This window comes from Ranitomeya variabilis, chromosome 7 (genome assembly GCF_051348905.1).
Source record: "Ranitomeya variabilis isolate aRanVar5 chromosome 7, aRanVar5.hap1, whole genome shotgun sequence".
Taxonomy (NCBI): Eukaryota; Metazoa; Chordata; class Amphibia; order Anura; family Dendrobatidae; genus Ranitomeya; species Ranitomeya variabilis.
Window position 1 is genome coordinate 21,794,594 of NC_135238.1, and position 22,724 is coordinate 21,817,317.

The window sequence follows — 22,724 nt, forward strand, 5'->3', positions numbered from 1 at the left end:
GCATAGAAGTCTGTAGAAAAATAATTTGCACCTCCCAGTGGAGAAGAGCGGTATTGCAGATAGCAAACCGCTGAATTTCCTGCTATGATGAGGCATAATGGAAATTTACAACACTTGGGTTATATTTCAAATGTTATTTATTTCTCATTGATACAATGTAACATCAAAATATGCCGATTTATCAGATAAAAATCATTGTGAATGTATGCCCTTAACGATAAAGGGATCGTCCTGCGCCTCTTTCTTCCGTCTGGTTTACCTTTGGGAGATGCCGCTGCATGGAGGCGGGTGTCCAGCACCTCTCTGTTCTGGACTAACCATTTAACTGAACTCACAAAATAGATGAAACCTTTTAATATCACCCTGGCCAAACCCCTTTAAAGGTGGGGTCAAATTATAAAGGAAGAGGCACTGAGAAGATTAATATATAGTTTATAGGAAAAGACTCAGAACTTCTACTTTATTCATTCAAATTCCGACTCATCCTTAGGAGTCCAGTGGGTGGTTCTACTTGGTGGGACCGCCCGCTGGACTCCTAAGCACAGAATGAGCATAGATTTAAGTACATTTCCAGTTACACTAAATCCTATATAGATCTACTCAGCGCCTCTCCACCAATGTGGATCACAGAAATAATAAATATACAGAATAAATATAGATAATAAAAATATAAATGCCCCCACCCCCCTCAATGTTACTGCCTTTAGCCATACATGAGAGCGTCCCCCCTTTTCTTAAAAGCTGTCCTGGTTACGGTCGTACATTTGTTAAGGATCTCATGCTGTTTGGGCCGTTGTGGGACCGGAGGGGTAATGCCCAAGACAAGCGGAGAGTTCGGGGGTCCGCTCGTCTCTTTAGGACGATTGCTTCCCACAGTCCACGCGTCTAGACTTATCTTCCTCGGTCGCGGTATGGGGGCTTCTTTGACGACTATTGCCGGTTGCTCAGAAGCTGCCGGTGGATTTCTGATCTTCCGAACCTTGGGCTTCATTTCTGTTTCCGAGCTTGGGCCCACCGCCCCAATGTTTCCCATCGGTGCTAATCTCCCAGGAGGTTGGTGATATCCATATTGACTGTTCAGTGGGAAGCCGCTGATTGACCTGGATTTCCGTCGGTCCAGTTTATTTTCTGCATCATTGAGAACTGGATGGTTGTCGTCTTCCCTCCATGATTCCTCTGCGCTGCTCACCTCCAAGGTGCTGGAGGCCTTGAAGAGATTTCCCCCAGACGAGAAGACTCTCTGGTTCATCATGGACTCGAGCTGGTGACAATTTCGGTAGGGCTTCAAATACATCGCTGGGACATACCCGGTTTTTCCATTGTACCTGTTCATAAGGACGAGATAAGAGATCTATTATAACAAGTATATAATAAAGTTATGCTGATGCAGCAAGTGTTAGGTTTCCCTGCAGCACCCCCACAGGGGAAGGGAGGTATTACATGGCCCTTTTAAAATAATGTTTCTACATTTTTTTTTCAACTAAATCTATATTAATGAGATATAAAATCCTTAGTGGAATGGATTTATGTCTAGAAACCAATTCTATTTTCCTACCTGATTAGCCACCATCCATTGTTGGACTTCTCCTTGACTTCGACTACAACCCCTCTGGAGATGGACAATTCATCACAGCTCATGGCTTCATAAGATGAGGTTGAATAGTAACGAAGTCCTGGTTAAAAAGAACGGGATGTTATAAATGATGGAATTATTAACCCCGTCCTCTATGAAAGGTTGGGCTTCACTGTAGGCTTTTTTTCTTGCTATGTATTGAAGAATTACAGTATAAAGTACAAGAAATCAAATGATCACAAGTTCAAGTCCCCTAGAGTAAACACTAAAATAAAAAGAAATATATATTTTGTAATATATCTATATATTTATATATATATTTAATTTTATTATATAAAAAAAAATATATTAAATTTGAATTGCTCCACTTTTCTCCATAAAAAATACAGGGAAAAAAAACATTTGGCGTTGCTATGTCCACATAAACCCAATCAATTAAAATATAAATAATAAAGCAAAAAATATAATTCTAATGCCACAATCGCAGTGTATCGGTCTCCTCACCTCTCCCAAAAATAATTGATCATAATATCTCATAATACAGCTGATTATTTTTTGCTTGCAGTACTCTGTCTGACCAGATGTTGTGCTCTTGAGTCCATGAGCAACACAGAAGAGTGGTACAATATTCTAATCTGCCACCTAGTGGTGCAAACAATTCCTGCACTTTTGTTTTTCTTTTTATATAGCAATTATCTAAGTTCCCACTGTTTTTAAGCGGCGTACATATGTAGAAAATCCAACACTGGGTGCGTGGTTTACCTTCGTCATCTGATTCTGTTCCCGAATCCGACTCTTCTATTTCCTCTACAGCTTTAAGGAATGGAGCTGGAAACCAGGCCACTCGCTTTTCTTCATTTTCCACCAGCCACCACCCTAAAATGTAATAGGCGTTATTACAGCGTCCATGATCTTACATCTATCGGTCCCCGGCTGGTGACGTCTCACCTGAGGTCTCCTTGATCAGTACTCCCAGCTGCTCGCTGCGCTGGATTTTGAAGGGCCGGTTTTTGGTATCCTTGGTTTCGTAGTCTTCGATACACACGTACATCTGGGATACAATAGGTTCGGAGGCGGGTGGTCGTGGTAGTTGTTTCGGCTGCTCCCTTTTCTGAGTTTCTCTTACCTCTGATGGCAATATCACTACACTGTAACCAGAAAGACAAATTATATTTTATGTCCCAAGTGTTAGTCCAGCAGCTTCGGTGTCTTAAAGGGGACCCGTCACCAAGCCAAAAATGGCCAGTTCTTTGCTCCTATTTTATTCCTCTACCTTGCCTAAATATTCAATGTTTTGCTTTTTTTTTTTTAAATCCACCATATGGTTCTGGAGATATGTACCATTTTATTTAGTCCTAATTTTTATAGTCTTTGCCAAAGGGGCGTGGCTCACATGTTTTATTGGGGTGTTTTTTTGGGGGGATGTGGCTTTAGGTTGCTCTGCATTTATACTCTGTGACCAAAAAAGTTAGCATAAAAAAAATCCTGTGTCTCCGGAACAGTTTGGTGGAATTAAAAACTAAAACACTGAAAACTGATGATAATATACTTAAAGAGCAACTGGTGACTTGGTGATAGATCCCGTTTAAAGGGATTCAATATTATGTTTTATTTTAAGAAAACCCACACAGTATGGTAAAAATCAGCGATCAACTGCGATCCCATAATCTGTGTTTGAATTAAAAAGCAAGTGTTAAAATTCCCTACAGCGGCCACTACAGGAGAAATGAAGTATTGCAACGTGTTTATTGAGATTAATGGTCTGTCCATATAATGCATGGACGGGTTAGATGCTCCCTATAACCGCTGCATTCCAGTTACTAGATGAAGGTCCTCAATAGGGAGACTCATTACTATGAATTTCTTTGTAGGTCATTTTAAAAAATTCTATTAAAGTATGCAACATGTCCCCCTTCTGACTAGTATAGTTCATTTAGTGACATAAAACATATTTGCCAGCAATTCTGATAGTCCCAGGATCCGATGCACCCTGTTACAAAGGTCGAGAATTATGCAAACTCCACCCAAAAAAAAAGTGGCCATTTTTGGGCTGCCCCAAAAATTGCCTAAAATGTCCTAAATGTCCCCTAAAATGTGAATACTTGTTATCATCACGCTGCACACAGACCTGTTTTCAGGGAAGGTGGCGTTGAGGTCGCTGTTTTTGGGCGTAAAGAACGTCGTCACCACGTCGCATTGTGAGATTTTGTTGTCCGTCTTCAGCAGCTCCTGGGAAAATCTCTCCAGTAGTCGCAGCCTCTCTATAAAGCGACTGCTGCCCCTGTTTTTCCTGAAGATCGGCACGTCTATAGGAAGAAGAGGAAATTGGCACATGAGTCATCAGGAAGGCTGTTAAAGGGAATGGCCACAAGGGTATTAGTCATTTTAGGGAACGGCTCGGCCACCTCTGGTGTAAACACATTGCTATTCCGAATATTTATTACAGATAATTATCTGCCCATGGGCCCAAAAAATGTAAATGAATTAATGAATTCTGTATAGGATTTTTCCTTATTTTAGGTATGAGATTATATATATATATGATAAGGAAAAATCCAGTACAGAATTTTACGTGAATGAGCCATAAATTCTGGATAGGATTTTTTTTTCCCACAATTTAGGTATGATTTTTTTTTTTCATTTATTTTTTAGAATTATTAAATTAAATTTACAAAAACAGTCATACCTAAAACGTGAAAAAATCTTATCCTGACTTATGAACCTCCTAAATTTGATTGCTTTTTGGGACCCCTAGGCTTTAATGGGATCTGTCAGTGACTCTTGGTTATTGATGACGGGGCTTATTACCTCTCAATTTCGGCATCATATTCTCTGATTTTCGAAGTAACCCGGATTCCAATGGGAATTTTTTTCTTAATTCTCGCTATGAAGAAAGAATATAAAAAATATATATTATAACTTTTTTTTGTTTGTTTTTTAAATCCTGTTTATAAAAATGGCGCACAATTTTTCTTCATCGTGTAATGCATGTTAAGGGATTTTTTTCATGACTGACACAAGATAGTGCACATATTTTAATCCAAAAATTGTGGTATTTGCTAAATTTGGTGGATTTTTTTCATCTCTCTCGGCCCTACCTCTTAAGGGCACCTCTATAAGTGTCAAATTGGGTGTAGAAATATTTTTATGCTGTAGCCAAAACATTTTAACACAGCAATACATAGACTAAAAATCCTCCACGTAGACAAAAATTAACGAGGTCACTAAAAGAGTAAAGTAGAGCAGTTTCCCACAGCAACCAATCTGGTCGCCTCTTTCATTCTTCAAAGGCCCTGTGAAAAATAAAAGCTGACAGCTGATTGGTTGCCATGGGCAATGCTGGTTGCTACACTTGTCCCTTGCCTGAGTTTTGAAGTCTTAACTAGTTCATTTTGGCGCTGTTGCCTGTAGCAACCATTCAGAGTTCGGCCTTCATCTTGAAAGCTGAGCTGTGGTTGCTATGGCGACACCACAAACAACACCACAAAAAAAATGGCATAAGTTAAAAAAATATGACTAAAACTGGACACAGGTCACATGATGCATCTCGGATACTGAAACGCGTCAACTGTAGTGTGATTACATGGCCTCCGCCGTGACCAGGCCTCGCCTAAATGCTATTGGTACTCAGTGAGCAAAAGCCTCCTTGGTTTCTATGTAAACGATGGCTTCACGGACTACAGCACGGTGACGAAAATGTGACTTACGTGCATCTTTTTGAAGTCTTCAAACGTCCGGTAGATGACTATGTCGTTGTGGTCGGACCACAGAATTGAAAAGATATTGCTCTGTTAAAATTAAAGAAAACAAATGACCTAAAATTTACATTTTTGTTAAGGGGGGGGGGGACTACAAGTTCCATCAAGGACTGGAGCAAGAAGCTAAATCTATACATAGCATGCCATGTGTATTTGTTAGGCTCAAATGGTTAAAGGATCACATTGTTACGAGGGTGTAAGTTTAGGGGGTGCACCGCACATGGGTCACAACATGATTTGGCATTGAGGCCCCGAAACTGCAGGACCCCGAAAGTCCTCCATCCCCTACAGTAAGATTAATTTCCTGTTCTTGAATGGACACAGAGGGAAGAGGGCTGTTGTCAGACTCCTCCCCTGAAAACTCCATGATTCTTATCTTTCCTGGTATCATCTGTTGAGGGGAGTCGGAAGGACCCCATACACAACAGATGATTGGTCGGTCCTGCAAAATCGGTAGGTTCAACCAACTTTTATCCAAAATGCGTAGGTTCCTATAGCCGAGCCATGCATCCTGTAGGCATAAGGCAACCTCAAGAAGCAAGAAGGCAATCATCATGGTTTATAGCCTTTCTGTTTACAGAACAACCATATTTAAAGGGGTTGTTTAGTTTGGAAACCCATTTTCATACACGCTATTGATATCATATATGGGGTCCATTGTTTATGATACTTATTTCCTGGCCAAAGCGGAGAGCGATCTAAAGACTATCTCTCGCTCTGGAGGACCTCTCCTGTCCTACATTACACAGACAACCAATAGATTTGAGTAGACACTGTGCAATGCCTAATTTTCCCTGTGGTGGCGCTGTAGGAAAATTAAGCTTTCACATAGATTACAACTTTTGGGGTCCCGGTAGGGGCTCGTTGAAGGACCCGTTTAGTAAGTAGACAAAAAGAGTATTCGTTTAAAAAGTAGCCTTCAGTTTTCAAGACCTAACTATTTAAGCTAAAACAATGTTAATGAGGATAAAAATATTTAGAAATCAAGAAATACTACATTATTCCTGACAAAGTAAAGTGAAACCCTATGAAGAAGTTGGGTCATCAGCTGGAGAGAGTCCTTCCAGACACCTGGTGTGGTAACTTCAAGCTGGTGGGCCCCAATACAAAATCTTCATTATCACAGATGCTTAATAGCATTGGTCTTCTCATATCACAAAGGGACCTTTTGTGCCCCCTAAGGCCCAGTGTCTGAGTACAACTACCTCCCATGCCCCCCCTAGAAGTACGGCCCTGCCCGATACCAAATACCCCAACAGAATAATTGCATCTCTGGATCTATGATCCCAACTCTCACGCTTCCTCCATTATACTCTGATTATAAAGGTGACGGCCAGCACTGCAATCATTACCAATCCTCATAGGCAGGGGTACTGCCATGAGTGCAAACAAGCTCAAGATTGACAGCACCCCATCAGGTTATATATGGTATTACAGCTCAGCACCATCCACTTTAATAGAGTTGAGGTGCAATACCAGACACAACCTGAGGACCAGTGTGGCACTGTTTCTGTTATTGGCATTGCCCTAGACTGTACTGCTACGAGAAGAACAGATGGGTGAAATACGCTACCTTTCCCTTCCCATTCCGAAGAACGCCGACAGCTTTGACTTCCAATGGATGGCGCCCGGCCGGGCACTGCTGAGGCATCTTGCAAACAAGCCGAGGTTCTGATTATTGACAGTGGTGGCCGCTCTTTATAATAGTCTGCAGCGCCGGGCTATAATTATTCCACCAATCAGAAATTAATGACTCAAGAAAAACATCAAACCTTGAAGGAAGTAAAGGACTCAACATTCAGGTAGTTGGGTAATTCCTTGTTTTCCTCATCATGTGATTTCTTAAAGCGCTGAGAAAACAATGTAAAAAATGCCTGGTCTGACGAAAGAACAGGGGGAGACTTTGTAACTCGCCCTTAAGGAACGTTCACACTTTTTTTTTTTTTTTCGCACTGCCCGATTTCGAAGTGAAATCACAGCATGCCGAATATGGCTGAGAAAAATGGCTGAGAAAAATATGCCGATCTGCACTGCCTTGTGGAATAGCAATGGTCTGAGTGCAATCTGAATTTTTTATCTAATCGCACTTGTCCAACTTGTGTCATATTATATGAATCTGGCTTAAGAAAGCTATGCTCATATATCTACTAAGGATTTCTGAAGGGGTATCTTCATCTCAATCTTCATTAAAAAGAGCGCCCCCAGCTCTGGAGGACTCCACATATCCAAACATTCCACAGTCTATTAATTTCTATGAGGACTGTGTAATACTTCATTTCTCCTGCGGGTGTGCTGCAGGGGAAAAGAACACTTGATAAAGTGATCCCTCAGGTTATAGAGAATTGCTGGCGGTCACAGAATAGTGACACTTATGTAAAATCTGTTTTCCTTCATCAGGGATTCCATTGGTCCATGGCCGGTCTCGGAAGTCTATCCCCCAAGTAGATTGCTTTATTGAAAGGCAAATAGTTACATTTCCTTATTTAGACTTCTCAGTGCAAGTGTATCTAGATCAAAGAACCTCCGACTCTCAATGTGGGACATTTGTGCTATATTGTCTCCCCCTTTCCAGGGGGTTTTAATTGTTTTTAGACCCCAAACTATATATTCTATAAATGATCCTCCATGTTTAGTTATATAGTGCCTAGATAATGAATGTCCCTGATATTTCTGAAAACAGTATATTGCCCCTTTAAAATAATATATAACATGCAAGTATGAAAATTAACATTCCGTTCATTGTTGCTAATATTTTTTATACTTTTGTTAGTTTTCTGCATACGACGCCTTACATCTTTTGCATGGAAAAAAAACCTTTTCATTCAGAAAGTCGTGATTTATTCTGGATACAATTACTATTTTTCACCATTGGAGCTACTAAATTCCATGTTACATGCCTTCCTATACATAAATCTGGGTTTAGTAAGAATAAGATCTGTTATTTTGGCTTGCTGTAGCAAACTCCTGTGTATTTTTATATGTTTAAGTATTCCTGTATTTATTTTACTCCCGTATATGGCGCCATTACTTCTGCAGCCCCTTACAGACATTATTGGCTGTGTCAGCGTTATGTTGGGTTAGAATTGGAATTATTATGTGTGAATTGGTTGTTTTTTCATTTTGTGTCTTTGATCCATCTTCCAATAGTTTCTCTTTCGGAATTTCCATAGTCTCCTTTTGTGTTTTGTTTTTTTTTTTTTATATATATATATATATATATGTTTTGTTTTTTTTTGGTTTTTTTTTATAATTTTTTAATTTTCAAGTGTTCTATATTATACCCCAGGTTTACAAATTTCATTGCCATTATATCCGCCTCAGTTTCTTAGGTAAGTTTAATGACTACAAAACTGAGGCGGATTTAATGGTCGGAAAATTTAACACTTACATTTTTTAAAAAAAGAGTTAGAAAGTCAGCTATTGAGTTGGTAGAAGGAGCTCGCTCACATTTACAATGAGGCTGGAGATTTACATGTCGAGCCTTCAATTCCCTGTTCCCGCTGTGGCCAATTTTTCTCTCCTTCCTGCCAGAGTCATAACCTTTTATCTTTGCATCTACATAGCTGAGTGAGGACTTATTTTTGCAGGACAAGTTGTACTTGTGAATGACCTTTCGTTTTACCATGTAATAGACAAAAAGTTCTAAGTGGGGTGTAATGGTGGAAAAATAAATAAATCTTGGCAATTCCGTCATTAATCTTTGGGTTTTTATGATGTTCTTTGTGTAATAAAAATGACCCGGCAACATGATTTTTAAGGTCAGAACGATTATGGTGATGCCAAACTTGTATAGTTTTATGTTGTTGGGTTTTTTTTTCCAATGGTCAAGAAACTACAGATATTTATAGAAGAAAAATCTGTTTTGTGTTGCCATTTTCTGAGACCCGTAACTGTTCTATTTATCCGTTATAGGACCTGGGATAAGTGCTTAGTTTCTGTGGTCTGAGCTGCCATTGTCATTGGCACTATTTTGGAGTATGTCATAGAGAAAAATTAAAAATCCATAAGACATCTCCAGAGAGGAGAGGTATGCCCCTCACACTGAACATAGGATTAGACCTAGAAACAGAGGGACTAATTGAAACAAGGGAAATGAGAACGAGAGCTGACACCTCTAGCTCCATTGAAGCAGCAGCCCCCTGCAGTGTACAGATAATTAAACAGGAGATTCTCTGGGAACCAGATACCAAATTTGGGATTCGTTTACGCAGAGGAGGAAAGCTGACTGTCCCACGAAAGGGCTTTCTTTGATCAAATAGTCTGTATCAGACCAGCAGGTGCCTGTGTACAGATATGACTTTTGGGGTTTTCATCCATCCGATATTTATGAGAGAGATTTTCAGAGTTTTAGCGAAGGGATGAACCGAACACATTCACTTACATCACTGGAGGCCCATTAGAACCCCTCCAACCTAATAACGGTCCAATGGATGGTGCTATCCTTTCATCTCTATATAAAGATAAAATTGCAACAATGAGCATCATGACAATATTTCTCGCCTGGAATTTCCAGGGGTGAAGATATCGTGTAAGTTGGGGGATCACGTAAAATTCTAACAGACCCCGCACATCCCACATAAGATGTTGTGATCTCTTCGTATTGCATGTTTTTGGGAATGGATAACGTTTATTTATTACTATTGAAATTGCATAAGATTTTATCTGCGCAACATAATTCCAGAGAATGCGAGCAAATAACCTGAAAGTATTACTGCTATGAATCAATGGTCATAAGAAGGAATTGAGGGTGCAGCCAAAATATGCGATTCTTAATGGCCGACATGTCAAAGTTGCACCCAAAAACTTATACATTTGTCAAGATGCTAGACAAGACTGAGTGGCGTGAGAAAGAAGCAGCAATGCGAGACAGACACAGGACCTTACTGCCAGCGATCAATCTCTGCAAAGAAGCTAGAGCTTCTATCTGTTTCTTCTAGCAGCACTGTCCTAGACCACCAGGGATATAGACATGCAGGGGGTTTAGACACCTTTTTTACGTAAATGCATTTATTTGTTGCAAAATTCATTTTTGCAAATGGGTTTTATTAAAAATGTTGCATTGTTTGGCTTTTAAAGACTTTATTTTCCTGAACATTCCACTATGCTGTGCTCTGTAGCCATAAATCAGCTGAGAGGGGCTCAGGAAATGACAGATAAGAGAGTTAGAAACTCAACTATGGGGCTGTTAGAATGAGCTCACTCACAGATTCCCACCTAACCCAATTCTGCAGACAGAGATAGTGCAGCATAGAGGCCATAGAAGGCAAACCGTGAACATTTTTTTCATGAAACCCAATTACAAACATTATGTATAGCCAAAAATACACACATAGAGCAAGAAAATAAAAATTGTGATCCCTAGCGTAATGTTGGTGGAAGCTGCTAAATTATTGCAGGTAGAAAATGGATCCGTTTTTCTGTCTGATCCTGTAATTTTCCCCGTTTCCCGACCACCACTCCTAGACGTCTCTGGCAGCCTTTATCGTGCACTGCAGCAACATGGAAGGTCAATGGGTTGTGTTCAGATTACAAAACAAACATTTTTGTAAAAACTAGATCCACCCCTGTATTTCCATCTACTGACAGCTAGGCTGGAGCAGTTAGAATAATATAGGTCATAGGTAGTGACTTGTAATATTCACGTCATGTACTCACGTCTATAATTAGTACATGAATCATACAGATTAAATATACCTGCCATATATTAATCTCGCTTCCTCAATCCCTGGGCATAAAACATCTCGCTGCTAACAGAATATCATCCATTCTACCTTGTGTATGAGAAATAATAAGGAAACAATAAACTCTACAAATTCCTTACTTAGGCGCAAAGTAATTGAATCATTTTATGATTCATCAGAATTAAAATTCTGAAAGCGAGGGTACTAAGAGCAGCAGTTTGTGCTCCAGAGCAGCTCTTCCTGATGCAAATTAGGCTAAGAAGGTACAACCATGGCTACTTCTGGGAAATAAGTGAGAATCCAAGAAGCTAAAAAAAGTCGCGGTCACGGAGTACCTGAACCACATTCACCAGCACGTCTGCGCATTTATGGCGTGAGTCCACGCAAGTCATTTTATCAAGTATTGACTTGGACTTTGATATTGATGGCTAATCCTTAGGATAGGTCATCAATATCTAATTACACCCAACACTTACCGTAATATGACAACTGAGACATCAACCTGGCTAGTTTCCCATACAAGTGGGGCTGCTATATCGGCTGCATGCAGGAATATGTAGTGTAAAATTAAAAAATATATATCCCCTAAAGTAAATTTAAAAAAATTTAAATATAGTAATTAAGAAAAAATATATATATTTATGCCACCATTAAGACCAAAGTTCCAGTTCTCACAGAATTGAACTACCTTGATCATGTTATATATAGGTACTTCTCACAAAATTAGAATATCATCATAAAGTTAATTTATTTTCTTCCACTCCACTTTCCATTAATATGCTTGGATACAGCACTCTGTGAACAGCCGGCTTCTTTAGCAATGAGCTTTTGTGGCTTCCCCTCCTTGTGGAGTGTGTCAATGACGCCTTCTGCACATCTGTCAGTCAGCAGTCTTCCCCATGATTGTGGAGATACTGAAACAGACTAAGGGACCTTTAAGCTATGTGCACACGTATTTTTTAGGGCTGCAAATTTTTTCCGCAGCGGTTTTTAGAAATCCGCAGGTAAAAGGCACTGCTTTTTTCCCTGCGGATTTACCGCAGTTTTTATGCAGATTTTGTGCGGATTCCACCTGCAGTTTACACCTGTGGATTCCTGTTCTGTTATGGAGCAGGTGTAAACCGCAGCGGAATCCACACAAAGAATTGACATGCTGCGGAATGTAACCCACTACGTTTCTGTGTGTTTTTTCTGTAGCATGTGCACTGCGGATTGTGTTTTCCATAGGTTTACATTGTACTGTAAACACATGAAAAACTGCTGCAGACCTGCAGCTGCAGATCCGCTGCAGATCCGCAGCAAAATCCTCAACGTGTGCACATAGCCTTATAAACGCTTAGGAAGCCTTTGCAGGTGTTGTTTGCTAATTATTCTAATTTACTGAGATAATGACTTTTGCTTTTTCATTGGCTGTAAGACATAATCATCAACATTAACAGAAATAAACGCATGAAATAGATCACTCTGTGTGTAATGACTAATATATGGGTTTCACTTTTTGTACTGAAGAACTGAAATAAATTAACTTTCTGATGATATTCTAATGTTGTGAGAAGCACCTGTATCAGAATAAACACGGACAGACATATTTACAGGTAATCGTTTCTCTATGTGACTAAAAAAATTAGCTTAAACTTAAAAAAAAATCATTGTTCATTTACTTTCTGTCACGCTCTAAATAATTAAAATGTCCAAGTACTAAGTGTTGTAAGACTCCAAAAAAATAGTCCTATTTGTTACAAAAAAATAAAAAGTGCTCACAATGTCTTTTTCAGGGGGATTGTGTCTGGAACGACTCCGCTGAAAAAGCACTAAAGAAGGCAATAATGCAAAGCAATGTAATAATGACTCGCTGTGCGTATGTGCCGTCCTTTGTAATTTCTTTACCCGCTTCAGGTTTCCAAAACAAGAAGTAGTTGAAAGATGTTCGGTTTTTTGGTGACTTTTTAACTTTAAATTACAAAAAAAAAGTTGCCGACGCAAAGAGGATGGAAGAAACGTCAATGAAGATGCTTCAGGAAAAAGATCACAGGCATTTTCCTAAAGCTTCTTCCCCTTTTGAAAATTTGGTGGGGTTGTCGAAAATATGTCAAGTGACCATACCCTAAGAAGCGATAGAAACTTGCTGTGGTATGAGGAGGTTGTCCTTGAAAAACCAAATCCACCAGCCCAGGGGAAAATCACAATGGATACAATGATGTATTGTTTCCTCGTTCCATAACATGAATCTGAAAGTAGTAAGAGGTCATTATGATAACAAAGAAGGTGCCGGAGGGAAGCCGTCCGCCCTACAGATAAAGCAGCGAAACCTCAGAGAAAAACTCACTAAACATCACGCAAGTGGTGGCTCTACGGAGAGGTGTTATGGTACTTGTGGTTTTCAGCATTTATTAAATATGGTTGTGCCATTATCCCAATAAAGGGGTTATCCAGGACTATTTATTTCTTACTATAGGCCAAAGAACTAACAGAGAGCTGTTACCTACCCGCCTGTTGTGCCCGGCACCGATCTCTGCCGGCACCAAGGAGTCACAGATCACTTCTGATAGTTATTCAGCGGCAGAACAGCTGCTTCTCTTCTGCTCTGTTGACGGGGCATGACGGTTGAAATGATGCCGATTGAAAGCTGGCTCCCCGCTGCCTAACTGCTGGCTGTCACTCAGCATAATGTTGGCATTCATGCCCTGTCCACAGAGCAGCCTGGAAGAAGAAGAGCTGCTCTGTTGACGTGGATCAGCTGAATTGTCGGCAGGAGCGGTCGTGACCACACTGAGCCGGCACCAGGTAGAACAGGTGGGTAGTTGCCTCTATCAGCAACTACCTGCCTGTTGATATTAGGCACATAGTAAAAAAAAACACAGTCCTAGACAACCCCTTTTAATAGACTTGTCACTTGCCATAAATATCCAACTTGTTTGACCTGGTGTAATTGCCACTTTTCTCCTGAATATTTCTTACTGAGCCGTTTGCTGTAGTTTTGATAAAATCATAGTATTATCAGAAGGAGATTATCACTAGACTGTTGTTATTTAGTCCTCCATATACATTTCCTTTGTATAACACCACCCCCATCATTGATTGGCAGCTTTCTGCCTATGCACAGTGTACACAGAAAGTAGCCAATCAGAGGTGTGAGCAGGGTTACATGTGGCTCAGCATTCCGAGCTCTACTAGATCCGCAGCAAGGAAATCTATGATTTGAACAAAACTGCAGCAAACAGCCCAGTAAGTGATACATCACTGGAATCAGGGTCTTTTCCACTTCATCAAAAGGCGACTGTTCTCAGAAAGGGAAGCAAAAACTTGGATTCCCTTTAAACGGCCCCCCTAGTGCTGGTTAATGCTTCCCTTATGCATAGCTTATAAAAAATAATAACAATAAAAATTAATAAAAACAATGTATCCCTAACATAGCAAGAATGTGTATTGTAAAACACAGTTGCAGGTGAAAAATCCAGCAGCAGGTGATGCAGCAGAGGCGAGGTCACCCTACACCGGCCGGGCGTCATGCACCTAAACCGTCTGCCGGGAAATCAGCCTTCTTACAGCTAAGATGAAACTATCCTTGAAGGATGTGGAGTCAGACACCAGATTGTCACCTCGGAAATGCTCCTGTCAAATCTCCTATGTCTGAGGGTAGGAGGATTATTTGCTTGAGATTTACAATACTGTGCACATATTTTAATCAGAAAAGTAAACAAATTCTGCAAAGTAAGAAGGTTTCACAAATAGAAGTGTTAATAGTTTATTTTCCAACAATTTACAAAATGAAAAGTGAATGAGCAAAAAAGAAATCTGAATCCCATCAGTATTTAGTAAGCATCCATTGTCTTCGAAACATCATCAATTCTTCTAAGTACATGTGCACACAATCAGGGATTATGTGGGATTATAGTCAAAGGTGTGAGTACGGTAATCAGTTCTACAAACAGGTAAAAATGATCATCACTTTCATATATGGGTTGAAACACAGTACGGTAACTGAAGCAGAAACCGCTGTGTAGGAGGCTTACAGTTGGTTAAAGAATAGCTAAACTTTACTACTAAAAAAAAAAGTGAGCATAGAAGCAAGACCCAAGGTAGTTATAGTGCACCAGGTTCAGCCAAGCTCTGCTACCAAGGTGAGGTTGTAGAAGACAGTTTCATGTCACGTTATACACCATGGCTGAGCACAGCAACAAGACACAAGGTAGTTATACTGCATCAGCCAGGCGTCTCCCAGGCAAAGATTTCAAAGCAGATTGGGGTTTCAAAATGTGTCGTTCAGGCTCTTTGGAAGAAGCACCAATGCATGGGCAAAACTGAGGATGTTGATGCAGGAATCAGCCAAGGAAACTTAGCGCAGCAGATCACAGACACATCATTCTTATGTTCTGTGTAAATCGGAAGATGTCCAGCAGTGCCATCAACTCAGAACTTCACAAAAGTCTAGCCAGAGCTGGTCTTCATGACATAATGGCTGCCAAAAAAACACAAAGTTTCGACATGAAAACAAGATGGAGTGACTCAACTATGCACAAATATGTATTATCTGGTGTGCAAAAAAATGGAAGCCAGTTTGTCCACTGAGGGGCTGGAGAGCAGCACAATAATGAGCCTCTGCAGGCAATAGTGAAGCATGGTGGAGGTTCCCTGCAAGTTTTTACTTTATTTACAGTTCTTAGCATGGGTTCATCCACTCCCCTGTAGAGCAGCTTTCTTGGTTGTGCTGGTACATGTAGACTGGATCTCCTGCATTGTAGGTCTTTCTGGCACAGGTGGGGCTGTGGTGTCAGCATCGTCTAAAGAAATTGATGTCTTTGGTGACAGATGTTCCACAAACCCAGAATCTTTCCGCTGTTTTTCCTCCATGTGGTTGCCCATCGCCATATTATCCTTCCAGTCATGAATGGAGACCACTGTCTTGATGGATCTTGGCTTCTCAGTTATAGAAGAAGATGCACCTTCCTTGGCGTCTTGAACCTCCCATTCCACATATACATTTCTTTTTCTTCTTGATGTGACAAATGACTGGTCAGAAGGATCTGATAAATTTTCCAGATCATTTAGTGATATTGATTGCATCCTTACTAGTTTACCCTTATGGCCCCGATCCTCATTATTAATATGTTGGGGGTTGGAGCCTGTATCTAGACTGCTCACGACCTCAGCGAGATTGGGAGAAGACCCTGACATATTATTATGTAGGGTCACTTGTAGTTTCTGGTGTGGGTTTTGATAAGGCTTGAGGCACATGGATGGGGCATATCCAAATCGTCCATTGTAACTAAAAGAGGAAGAAACCAAGAAAGAAGGAGACTTATGAACACACAGTACAAACATGATGTAAATCCAGACTGCAGACAATTGGACTCCATTTACTTGGTTCCAAGAGCTCCTTCTTTTCTCTGCTTTTTGATTGCCACCTGCCCTGAACACTGCTTTTCTACCCATATTAAAGCTTCTCTGAAAGCCCTGACCGCAGGAATTTACAGAAGCAGCAACTTTGGGAAGCCTTCAATGCCGCTATGAGAATATTTCTAGATGAAGAATGGATTATTTCTTGGATTCTAGTCCCATATTTAGCCCCATGCCAACTGCTTTAGCATCTGTTGGCATCTATCTGTCTGCCAGCTTGTCAGATATTATAACTCATCCTTATTTAAGTTATTTCGAGGCACATCTCATGGTCAAGACTGGAAGACTAGGGTTTATGGGATTGGAACAATATGGCTTCTTTCTCCACTCTACTCCATAGGTTGTCTGGCATTTACTTGAATGGGGTTAATACCATTTAGATCCAATCTACAAGACTGTGCTCACTTGGCAAGAAAGTGGCCATATTTTTTTCTACGTTTGTACAACCACTTTACTATCCACTTCTCATTGGCTGCAAAGAAAAAAAAAATAACCCTCTTACCAAATAAGCCACCATCCAATTTCAGATTTCTCAACCACCTCTACCACCACGCCAACCGGAAGGGACATTTCATCTGTTTTCTGAGCTTCGTAACCTTTCTCTGCGTAGTAATACGTTCCTGGAAAAAAAGGAAATCTGACCATCTGCATTACTGAAAAAAAGGATTTCTATTAACGAGGCTTCAGGGAGGATGAGACTTTTTAGGAAAATATCGATAGAACAGAAAAGTCTCTTCACTCTAGAGAGCCAAGAGCTTGAAAACAAACCTTTCGCTGACCAAGAGTGAGAAAATAACCTTTCTACTGCTTTAGACCACATTAAATACATAAATTAACATATTCACTGCCCTGGACCACCAGGGATGCATACAGAATCGTCCAGTTCAGTGATTCTCTCTATGAGGGGCATTATGGAGCAGATGTTCCTGATTTATGAAGAATGTCACACTTCTTAATGAATCAGGCGAGCCGTGTAGCGGCGTGCAACATTATGTGCACCTCACCAGAAATCTTACTCCATCTCCTGCTGGAGTATGATAGGTAGCATAGCGAACCCGCCGCTCTACATGAATTTTACGAGCTGTGGTCGTTATGCCCCTGTGCCGCTCCAGCAACTTTGTCGAAGCTGTTGTGAGATTGAAATGAACACGTGACACGTCAAATGTCACATTTTTTTGCACAACACAATGCGACTTTTCCTTTTTTTTTTTTGCCAGAAATCAAGTGAAAAAGCTTTGATGAATTGCCACCAGTGTCACTGTCCTAGATCTGGATGCTCTGCAATAATAATTACATGGATACTGTGGGGCCTGGAGTATCTGTCTGATGTATGGAAAATTGCAAGTGCGATTTAAGTTAATATTTCTATCATTTCTGTATCACCTGGCTTAGAGATATCAGTGCTCCTGTCCCTAAGGCCAGCCATACAATTTAGATGGCTGTTTGTCGAACTATGTTTCAGCTGATCGTTCAGCCATATCAACTGACATTCCCATACACAGGAGAGCTTGGCTATGTGTTCTTTGTTCTCGCTGAGAAAACCACCAGCAAACACGTCAGCCGGCGGTTTATCTCAGGTAGAACAATTTGACCGGCAGTCCGAAATCGGACACACACAATCGATATCTCTCCAGACCATCAGTTGACCATAGCCTTCATTAGAAAGTCAGTCAAACCCCTCAATATCAGCGGACTCAGTTGACATTAGTCTAATGTACATGAGGACCTTAACCATAGCCAGAAATGCACAAGCTCCCCATGCATAGTAGATAGCTGTTGGCCAAATGATGGTTTGACTAATTGTTCAGCCAACTGCTAACTCTCCTGAGTCCCTCATACAGGAACATTCGTCTCGGCTCAACGCTCCTGTGCTATCTATGAAAGATGCTGCTAGACATCCTAGATCCTTCTCTCCACCAACGTCATCTGCCAGTGAGCTATCGGCAAAGTGGAGAACGTTAGTCTAATTTGTATTTGGAGCCTTTAGAGGGAGCAACGGTCACAAGCCTCCAACGTTGTACATTTCTGTATGATTTTTCAGAATACTTTGATGGAATTGCCCCAGTTGTAGCTATGAAGGTTGTCCTCTTCACCAACCTTTCCTGAACGATGTCCTCTTTGAATTAGTATCATCTAAAGAATCAGACTTTTTCAGAAAAGGAGCCGGAAACCAGGACACTTGTTTCTCTTCGTTCTCCACCAACCACCAGCCTAGAAGAAAGAAACAGATACCTAGTTTTTAGATTTACTGGGTGGTGACTCTTATCACAAATTAAATCAAGAACCTACCACAAGGATCTCTTATCAGGACATCAATGCATTGATTCTTCTGGACTTTGAAAGGTCTGTTCTTGGTATCTTTGGTCTCAAAGTTATCAATACAGATGTAGGATTCAGATACAATTGGCTGTGTGGTGCTGAGTTGTGTAGACCTAGGTGGACATGTTACCTCTTTTTGATTTTGGTCATTGTCTGATGGCATTATCACGACACTGAAATTAGAAGATAATAATGATTTAGGTGCTTTTCATGCTAATAAAAACTACAGATAAACATTCAAGGATGTTTCCATGATTGTTGGTGATGGTGATATGTCTGTCCATGATCTCTAGATAGGACATCTACTATACAGACCTGTTTTCAGGAAAGGATGGAGTGAGGTCCTGCTTCTTAGGAGTGAAAAATTCAATAACTTCTTCACACTGGGAGATCTTGGAGTCAATTTGAAGAAGTTCTTTGGAATAAATTTCTAAAAGTCGGAGTCTCTCCAAGTATCGATTAGTAAATTTACTGCGGAACAACAATGGGGCATCTGTAAGAGTAAAAAAAAGACATTATGCAATACAGTGACTGACCATGTGACTGGAATTGGTCAGGTGGGTAACCTGAGTCACAATGGTTGTAAGGCAGGCGCACCACGGTTGCAATTTATGCATTACTCTGTGAAAGCTAAATACTTTCATATTACTTTTAAAGAAAAACAACTTTTGGAGGCCGGAGACCTGAAATAATAATAATGCCAGTCCTTGAAGTGCTAGTGGCCCAATATTCCGGAACCTCTACTGTACTCACATCCTCAGACTGTCACTTACTTAGTGCTTCAGTTTTGATTGTTCTAAAAAAGTTCCAGAATTTATTTTGTTTCTATAGAAGGGTGTGACTCTATATAAAAACCACTTCCCATAAAATGTCACACTTTTTATAACTTTAGCTTATCAGTTTCAGGATGAACAGACAGACCTGTCTATATATTTCTAATGTGAGCAATAAACTACATCGTAAAGATCTTATCAGTAGATTGGCTCTTATAAGTAAATTCTGCCTATAAAACAGTGACTTTAAAATATTTCCTGTTCCTTGTAAAATGAAAATCTAACATTTACATAATAGTTGGAAGAAAATGTTCATTGTTATACGAACTCCGTGTAAAATAACAAAAAGTAGGTCTCCCATTGTTCCACTAACTTGTTCAACCTGAAAGGAAAATTAAGTTCTTTACTCATTCATTTGGTATCTGTTCAGGGGCAAACAAGTTCTTTAACACTTTCACGAGAAGGATTTTTTAAAATTTTTCCCCCTATTCTCCAGGTCTGTATGGTTACGGTGATACCAAAATTGTATAGATTGTTTTTATTTAATTAAAAAAAAAGAAGAGAAGAATTAACTGGGTAGAAAGGCAAAATGAGCAATTGTAAGTACACAGAGCTGTATAATAAGATCAGTTGTGGGGGGTGTGGGAGGGTTAAAGAAGTCATTTTTATTTTTATAGACATAAAAAACAGACTTAAAAAAAGAAAAAAAAAATGTAAAAGGAGAATAAGGCGCAAATGAAAAACAGGCAAAAATCACCAAAAATAAATAAACAGCTAAATGTGATGTTGGCATTGTCCCATTCATCGCAGTCCTATGTAATGTCACGGATCACTTGCGTCTCAGATGTCGTCTGCATGGAGTCGATGCCTCACTTACCCCTGAGTATGGGAAGAATTCTCTCTGACTTGTTCACCACGCCGGCCTCCAGCGGAAACTTCCTGGTAAGTGATTTCTAGATGATCAAAGTAGATGATGAGGGTTATACTTACTACAGTCAGTAATTACTGGGGGCTACAAGACTCGTCTTCTGAGATAAGAGCACTGTGGCTGGTATTGATGACAGTGTGGCGCTGTTGTTATTATTAGGTCGCTGTTCTCATGTGAAGGCAATGTGGCTGTCATAAACTCTTATTATGGGGACCCCGCTTATTATTAGGGCATGTTCACACATTCAGTATTTGCAGTAGTTTTACTGCCGCAAATTAGGGAATGTTGGCAGGGAAAATTCTGCGTCATATACGTGCGTCTTTCATACATTTTTTTCCTCTACACATTTTAATGGGTGCAACATGTTACATAAATATAAAAGAGATGACATGCAGCAAATCTGCAAGGAAAAGATAAGCAGCATCAGCAAGATATTCCGAAATCTCATTCCCTTTGCTCGTACTGTTAAACGCTGTTATTTTTCCCCTCAACAAAAACACATAAAAAATGCAACGTGTGCACATACCCTTAGTAAACCGTGGATTTAGGACTGTTATAATGGGACTCCGTACTTCATATTATGGGGCACTGCACTTATCATTATGGGGCACTGCGGTTGTTATTATTGGAAGTCTGTGGCTGTTGTTATTATGGGGGCTCTGTACTTATTATGGGGATTCCATGGTTGTCCTTATTGGAGGATTTATAGCTGCTTCCTATCTATGACTTCACTCATATGTTTGAGTCTATTTAGAAATAAATTAAAATGAAAAGACCTTACTGCAAGCTCCTTGAAGACATCATACGTCCTGTATATGAGAATATTATTAGAGTCCGACCAGAGGATGGAGAACATGAAGAGCTGCAAGGACACGAAGAATAGCATAAATGACAATATAAAACTTTAGGCCCCATTCAGACCTCAATTTTTTTCCACAGTAAAATATATACCCATTATAGTCTATGGGGCTGTCTGGGATTTTTGGCAGACCATGTGTGCGCAAAAAAAAAGAGATATGTTCATTTGTGATCCAAATAAAGGACCGAAATTACCCATACACGTCTATGGGGCCGTGAAAATGACAGCACATGCATCAGTGTACAATATCTGTGTAAAATGTAAAATTCTGGAGGATCCAGCGCATCCAGGCTTTGTACAGAACTGTGTAATACTACATTTACACTGCGGGGGCACTGCAGAAAAATGAAACACCTGCTACCGGGGTTCCCCACAGCTTATCACTGGGTCCAATTAATGGGATTCCCCGTGATCATCTAATCATAGGAGGACCCTTCTTACATAAAAGTTACAGGGGTTTATCTGATCAGCCTTGCCGCACTGTGTTTCGTTTTCTTCCTAAACTCAAGGGGAAATATTATGGGAGAGGACAGAAATCTCAGCGATGGAAGCTTACCTTCTGTTTCTCATGCTGCACCAGTCCTACAGCCTTGGCTTCTACGGGATACCGGCTCATATTCATCATCTGCTCTCATCTGCTGAGAATCTGAGCTTTTTACCTCTGCAGCCCTGGAATTCATAGACTACAAAGGAGGGGGTGGAAGGCTGGTCTCCGGTGAAACCAAAATTGCAGGAAGCCAAAATGCACCGTCCCTTTTGTCTTTTGATCTTTATTCACCAGTGCCAGAGCAAATATCTCACCCTTATCAAACACCTAGTAAAAGACGACACCTGTATCATAATGGATGAAGAAACCCACATGAGTAAAAGATGGGAGATGGTCAGTCCAATATCCAGCTCCTCTTAAAGGGCGGTTTCACGTTTCCCTAAAATGACAGGTAGGTGTTGGTGAATCGTGATTGACCCCAAGTTATAGAGATCTGAGGAGATTGACAGGACATATAGAGAAATATGATAAGGATCAGCAGTCAGGAATTGGACATGCCAGATCCTTTCCTTCCCTGACATTAGACTGTCATCCGATCCTGTCGGAAGACAATTAGCTATTCAAAACATGGCCTCACACTGCAAGAATCAGGCTCCGACAGCTCTCTCCCAGACCCATTGTCTAAGGCCATTCTGCCTTAAAGGGAATCCATCACCAGGGTTTTGTTACTCTATCTAAGAGCAGCATGATGTAGAGGCATAGACCCTGATTCCAGCGATGTATCACTTACTGGGCTATTTGCTACAGTTTTGATAAAATCACTATTTTATCTGCTGCAGATCTAGCAGTTCTCTGAATGCTGAGCTCTGTATAACCCCGCCCACAGCATTGATTGGCTGCTTTCTCTGTGCATAGGCAGAAAGCTTCCTATCAGTAGTGGGGGCGGGGT

The 22,724-nt window shown here is 40.4% G+C and overlaps 1 protein-coding gene across 1 annotated transcript; it reads right to left on the bottom strand.

The window, feature by feature from the left end:
* Positions 1 to 691: 691 nt before the first annotated feature.
* On the bottom strand, positions 692 to 21,956 carry LOC143786177 (uncharacterized). The gene is made up of 17 exons (XM_077275466.1): positions 21,845 to 21,956; positions 21,211 to 21,291; positions 20,379 to 20,454; positions 19,044 to 19,221; positions 18,699 to 18,901; positions 18,507 to 18,620; positions 16,912 to 17,029; positions 15,686 to 16,278; positions 13,178 to 13,240; positions 6,905 to 7,002; positions 5,281 to 5,361; positions 4,382 to 4,457; positions 3,702 to 3,879; positions 2,522 to 2,721; positions 2,336 to 2,449; positions 1,556 to 1,673; positions 692 to 1,325 (listed from the first exon to the last, which is right to left on the bottom strand). Exons 1-17 carry the CDS (start codon positions 21,911 to 21,913, stop codon positions 704 to 706), a joined length of 2,982 nt encoding a protein of 993 aa, XP_077131581.1. The 5' UTR covers positions 21,914 to 21,956; the 3' UTR covers positions 692 to 703.
* Positions 21,957 to 22,724: the final 768 nt, after the last annotated feature.

Excerpts from the sequence above, each read along its gene's own strand:
- LOC143786177 (XM_077275466.1), bottom strand. The coding sequence starts at position 21,913 with ATGATGAATATGAGCCGGTATCCCGTAGAAGCCAAGGCTGTAGGACTG. Across the intron at positions 18,902-19,043 it reads CCATCCTTTCCTGAAAACAG|TGTCGTGATAATGCCATCAG; the intron begins GTCTGTATAGTA and ends TTCTAATTTCAG. Across the intron at positions 18,621-18,698 it reads CCTGATAAGAGATCCTTGTG|GCTGGTGGTTGGTGGAGAAC; the intron begins GTAGGTTCTTGA and ends TCTTTCTTCTAG.